We start from the raw sequence: 6,000 nt of genomic DNA, 5'->3' as shown, positions 1-6,000 counted from the left end.
TAAATTAATGAATGAGATTAAATGTAGCAACAGCCAAAGATGAAAAAATACTTTTTTAATATTGGGTTCATTCTCAACTCTCTGTTTACAGTGCAAAGCTTAAAGAGGCTGCCAGCCATGTGGCCATCTGCCTGTTCCACAGAAACACGACCTCGTCAGTGTGAGGAAGCTCCCCCAGTAACAGACAACTGACAGACGGACAGAACCAGAGTGTGAAACCAGCGCACACAGGGCCACGGACGAGCCTGTGTTTGATGCACCTCGGCCCCTTCACAGACAACAGCCAACAACGTTAGCATAGGCTGGCTATCCTGGCCGCTAGTGTTTGAGTGTTTGCTCAGGGCAGTGGGAGAGGAGCTAAGAGATCTAACCGCACACCCACGGTGACATTTACACACCCCCCCCTGCAACCCCCCCCCCCCCCCCCCCCCACGACCCCCCCGCCCCCCCTGCCCCCCCCGCCCCCGACCCCCCCGCCCCCCTGCCCCCCCCGCCCCCCGGCCCTCTGATGTTGGATTATGGGGAAGCGGTGAGAACTGACTCAGATCCCGCACTTCAGAGGGACAGGATGAGCTGTTTATTTGTGTTTGCGGTGTTTACACTCAGATTAGCCTGCCGAAAAGGAAAAGGCCACACCCCCCCCACTCGTTAAGCGCGAGCCGTGATTGGCCGATAGGGCGATAGCGCAGGAAATGGGATCCTGGCTTTGCGATGAGTCATCAGAGATGGGCCAACGCTGTCGCGATGGGAATAAGACCCCAGCATCGGAGGGAAAGACAAAGACGGAAAGATTAGAGTTTAACCCTCGGGCCTGAGTGACTGAGAGGGAGGGACCCAGGGGAAGTGGTGTGATCAGGAAGTGTCCCCTGGGGGCGGCAGGGGGGGGCCGGGTCTCCCCGTCCCGGGACGTCCGAGGAGCGGGGGCTTACCACTCCCCACCACAGCGCGTCGGCGTAGCTGGCGAACTCGGTCACCCCGCTGGAGTCCACCGCATCCTTCTCCGCCAGGTACACGAAGTAGGACGAGAAGATCAGGCACAGGAAGCCGATGTAGAGCGTGGTGATCAGCTCCTGGGAGGGATGGACAGACGGACAGGTGCAGAGGAACATGACCAATGACCAGAGGGAGGAGTTTTAAAAGTGCCCCCTACAGGCAGTTGGGGGTAAACCTGTTTATCTCTGCAGGTAGAGGTCAGAGGAGGAAGGGGCGGACAACGTGCAGTTCCTGACAGTGCAGACTCTAGCTGGAGCTGTCTGTGTGTATGGCTGTGTGTGTGCATGTGTGTTTGTGTGTGCATGCGGTTGTGTGAGACATTGCATCACAATGCTTGTGAGTGTAAATGCGCGTTTGTGTGAGAGTGCTTTTTGTGCATGTGCACATTCCGACGTGCGCACTTGTATGTGCACACGTGAGTGCATGTTTGTGGCTGAGTCTGTGTGCGTCTGTGTGTATCTCGCTCACCTGCCGATGTATAAAGACTACAGATCCCAGAAGCCTCCAGGTTCCTCCCTGTCGGTCCACATGCAGCATCCGCAGGATCTGGAGGAAGCGGATCCCTCTGGAAGACACACCCACGCACCATGACAACAGACCCCGCCCAGGACCCGGCTCCGCCCGCCTTTCCAGGCCACACAGTGCCAGACTCCGCCCCATTACCTGACAGCAGAGGTAGCAAACACCTGTCCTTTGGAGCCCACGGACAGCACGATTACAGAAGCCACCACGACAATGAGGTCTGTGGAGGAAGGGAGCGAGAGAGAGAGAGCACGAGTCAGCCAAACTACAATGGTTGTCAAGTGCAGGCAAGTTAGTATGAAAACTTGAGTGGCGGTTGCCAGAAAGCGACCATTGTTGTAGTTTCAATATAGCAACCTGTTAGCAACTTACTTTTTAAAAGTACATAACAGCTTCGAAATCCAAGGTTGAGATATTATTGGATATAATTTATCACGTAGAACAGAACGTGGAGCTCTTTCAGGCTTCCGTTCACCACAGACCTTATTTTCGGCAGAAAACAAAATCGCAATGGGAAAAATGAGTTGGAAATCGGACGAGGGAACCCACGGCTCAAAAATTCGAACTTACTTCCGGGTTTTGGGACTATAAACTGTAACACTCTATTCCAAAACCTCAGCGCCAGGTAACCACCACACAGAGACCCAGGTGGCATGCTGGACAGATTGACGGTTAAAACTGTTACATCACTGGATATGAAGTCGCAGGGAGAGCAGTTACTGCAGCCAGGAGAGCAGTTACTGCAGCCGGGAGAGCAGTCACTGCAGCCGGCCCAGCGCGCTCACCGATGATGGAGATGGGCTTGCGAGCGAACCTCAGCCTCCCCCAGGCGCCCACGTACTTGCTCCGGCAGCCAGCCGACCACAGCCGGACTACGTACTCCACCCCGAAGAAGACCACCAGCACTATCTCCTGCGGAGAGAGAGAAAAAGAGGAAGAGAGGGGGGGAGAGAGAACAGAAGAGACACAGGGAGAGAAGGAGAGAGAGGTCCTCAGAAGGAAAACTCGCCAGCCATTAGCTCCAACAAATGGTCTCATAAATAACCTTAAATCTCACATTTTAAAATATTTTTAAAAACACATTCTTCACGAAAAAAACACACTTATCAACACAAACACACATGGTAGGACAAAGCTAGAACAAAAGACAAAACAGCAAAAAAAATTTGGTTGGAAGTTAAAAAAAAAATCTGCAAACAAAGGTATTAGAACAGAAACTCGGAAAAAAAAAATATATGACAGAAAAAAACAAGTTGAAGGGGGCACTAAACCTCAACTATTACTAAACCTCAACTATTACTAAACCTCAACTATTAATATCATTTTAAAAACTTCAACTGAAGTAGCTAAAGGCTTGTAACTGTAAAAAAAAACCAGCAGTTTGCTAAATTGGCTTAGCTTCTCAATTTTAAACAAGAGTGACAGTTGGACAGAGTGGCCCAGAGTGTAACAGTTTTGTGGTTGCCATGCCAACCAAGCCGAGTGCAGGAAGTGGCGTGATCCAGTCCTCTTTTAGAAGGTGACCCCAACGCTCAGGTTTGGAAGCCAGCGTGCAAACTCACTCAACCCCTGCAAGGTGACCACAGCCGCCCAGAGGCCAGGGAGGTTAGAAAATGACCCGGTCCTCCCAGTGTGGAGATCCCCCTGTGTCTGGCACACTGCGATACGTAAACAAGAATTTAAATATTTAAAAGGAACCATCTGGCACGGCAGACAGGTTTTCACCGGGGATGACTCAGACGGACGGAAGCGCTGTGTTAATTGTTAATGCGCGACGTTGCCATAATGGCACAAGGTCAGCTCAGGAAACGGAGAGGTCAGACAAGGGCTCCTTTGAGGTATCCGAACTTCTGAAAGAAGAGGCGGACAAAATTACAGGCGAGACTCCGCCCTCTCGAAAACCCGGACGAGGCGGAATCAGCAGCCGCTGGATAAACTGCCCCACAGGGCCCCCCATCTGCCCCCCTAGTACCGCCCCCACGCCCCCACGCCCCTCCCTTAATGTAGAGAAACCGTGGGGGTCCTGTTCTTTATGAAACATGACGGAGACGAGTTCAGGCAGGTCACTGTGGGAGAGAGAGAGAGAGGGATGATGCACCCCGGGTGAAGAGAGAGAGAGACCGACAGACAGAGAGACAGAGTGAGAGAGAGGGAGAGAGACAGACAAAGAGAGAGAGACAGAGTGAGAGAGAGGGAGAGAGACAGACAGAGAGAGAGAGACAGAGTGAGAGAGAGGGAGAGAGACAGACAGAGAGACAGAGTGAGAGAGAGGGAGAGAGACAGACAGAGAGGCAGAATGAGAGAGAGGGAGAGAGACAGACAGAGAGACAGAGTGAGAGAGAGGGAGAGAGACAGACAAAGAGAGAAACAGAGAGAGACTCAGCGACCACACCCTTGAAATAAAAAAAAAGGCAGACACAAAAACTCATGGTTGCCAAAAGAAGAAGGAATATGTGGTCACTGTAGGACAGGAGAGGTGGAGACAGAGATGCACTTCCTCCTAAACTGTACAGTATACACAAAAATAAGAAAAGCATATTTCCAAAAATTTTCAATAAACTTAAATTCCTTATCAAAGGATGAGCAAAAATGTGCAATTCTATCAGGAGAAGGACCAACAGCCCTAGTTTGGGCTTTAATACATTTCAGCTTGTCATAACCTGAGGGGCACTGAGTGACAATCCTAACATACATTTTTAAATAAATACTAGGGTTGATTTAACATTAACATTGTTGTTTTTGTTTTGAAAATGCTCACTGTCATTATTCTTTTACAGCACATACTGTGTATTGTAATTGATTTCTGATGCTTTTACAATACTTTCACATGTATGTCAGCAACTTGAATTTGAATTTTAGAGAGAGATAAAGAGAGAGAGAGAGAGAGAGAGAGACAGAGAAGAGATGGAGTACCCCAGGTGAACCACACAGCTGCTTGTTAACCAGTAATGTTCCATCTAGCCCACCCTTTCCAGAACCCACAAACCCAGACTTTAGTCATTGTGCAAACAGTGAAACCATAATTGCCCTGTTAAAGACACGGAGCCAAGCAGACAGGATTACTCACTGACCCACAGATTCCCAAGCCAAAGAGCCTTCAGATAAACTCAGCACTGCGAGGGATCATGCAACACCTGGCATCCCACACCACCCTTACAAAAGAAGCTCCGACTCACAGGGAGGACCTGGCAACCCACATTCCACTTCTCAAAGAAGCACCAACTCACGTATGAATAAGCTTACAGTGTTCCATGACAATGACCTATTCCTCATTAATCCAGCTGAATCCCATTATCATGGTTAAAAAAAAAAAAAACCACATGCACAATAATTGTCCTTTTCCTGAACCAAGGAAATAGGTGGCACTGCAAGGAATATTCACAGGAAGTACAGGCACAGGGCCCGGCTGGAATGGATGTAAAAGGTGACGTATTTGGATATATCTGGACGGACTCTGACACTGCATGCTGACCACAGCCCAGAGGAGAATCCGAGACTGTGCCTCCAGCTGAAAGCGTAGCCTGTATGTTGGTATTGGCAGGATGAGAGGCCTCTTCCTGAGAGACTCAGGTACTGTGACTACAGCGTCAGCGTCACGGACAACATCCACTGCTAGACCCCACAGGCCCCATCGGCTGGGCACTGGCCAATCCGTATGCACCTGTAAAGATTTGGACAAAGATTTGCACTGGGGAGGCGGTGTAGTGTAATGTGTAACAAACCGGTCTTCTCAAGGTCACACGTTCAATTCCCGGGTAGGACACTGCCGTTGTACCCTTGAGCAAGGTGCTTAACCTGCATTGCTTCAGATCCAGCTGTATAAATGGATGCAATGCTATGTAAAATAGCTCTGTAAGTCGCTTCGGACAAGAGCGTCTGCCAAACGCCTGTAATGTAATGACAAACCAAGCGCACAGAAACACAGGCCCCTGAAGCTGTGTGATCATACTCAAATTGTACAGACTGGCTTCAGACAACACGGAAACATTCAGCCCCTCACTTCCACTGCAGTTACTAACCAACATCGACCATCTTCACAATTCACCCAAAAGTGTGGAACCTGAAACAAAAAGTGAAATATTACACGATCCATAATTACTGCAAACACTGAAAAATGATCAAGCCGCACTGTCATGTCAAAGCAGTGGTTTTAAGAGCAGCTAAAACTGGCTCCATAGACCCAAGCCTGACCCTTTCAGCGCTGTAGGCTGGCAGAAGGTCTTATCGGACAGAGAGTCCCAAAGTAACCTCTCCACAGCCATCAGGCCCCACAAACAGAGTGCACACCCACTGCACCATCTCTCTCTGTGTCAGTGGAGATAAAGGCTCTGACCTTCTCAGACAGCAGAGAAGATCCTGACCAAAAATAACCAGCCAGTCTTTTCAGGAGAATCGGAACACACCCCCGCTCAGAGCAAAATATATCCCAGCCTGCCCTGCCACAACCTGAGGGACAGTGAGGAGCCAACCAACACTGACTAATCA

At 49.8% G+C, this 6,000-nt stretch overlaps 1 protein-coding gene across 4 annotated transcripts in view; it reads right to left on the bottom strand.

Moving 5' to 3' along the window:
* Nucleotides 1–6,000, bottom strand: part of kcnq1.1 (potassium voltage-gated channel, KQT-like subfamily, member 1.1) — a 104,539-nt gene that overhangs the window by 68,959 nt on the left and 29,580 nt on the right. For all 4 annotated transcript variants that reach the window (XM_035394881.1, XM_035394882.1, XM_035394883.1 and 1 more), the window contains exons 3-6: nucleotides 2,301–2,427; nucleotides 1,657–1,735; nucleotides 1,462–1,558; nucleotides 930–1,070 (exon numbers count right to left, since the gene is read on the bottom strand). In XM_035394881.1, coding sequence (XP_035250772.1) covers nucleotides 930–1,070; nucleotides 1,462–1,558; nucleotides 1,657–1,735; nucleotides 2,301–2,427 — 444 coding nt within the window. The remainder of the gene's footprint in view (nucleotides 1–929; nucleotides 1,071–1,461; nucleotides 1,559–1,656; nucleotides 1,736–2,300; nucleotides 2,428–6,000) is intronic.

The sequence above is a fragment of the Anguilla anguilla genome, chromosome 16 (assembly GCF_013347855.1).
Source record: "Anguilla anguilla isolate fAngAng1 chromosome 16, fAngAng1.pri, whole genome shotgun sequence".
Lineage (NCBI taxonomy): Eukaryota > Metazoa > Chordata > Actinopteri > Anguilliformes > Anguillidae > Anguilla > Anguilla anguilla.
Note: the sequence above shows the minus strand (reverse complement) of the source record. Positions and strands in the feature narration are given on the sequence as shown.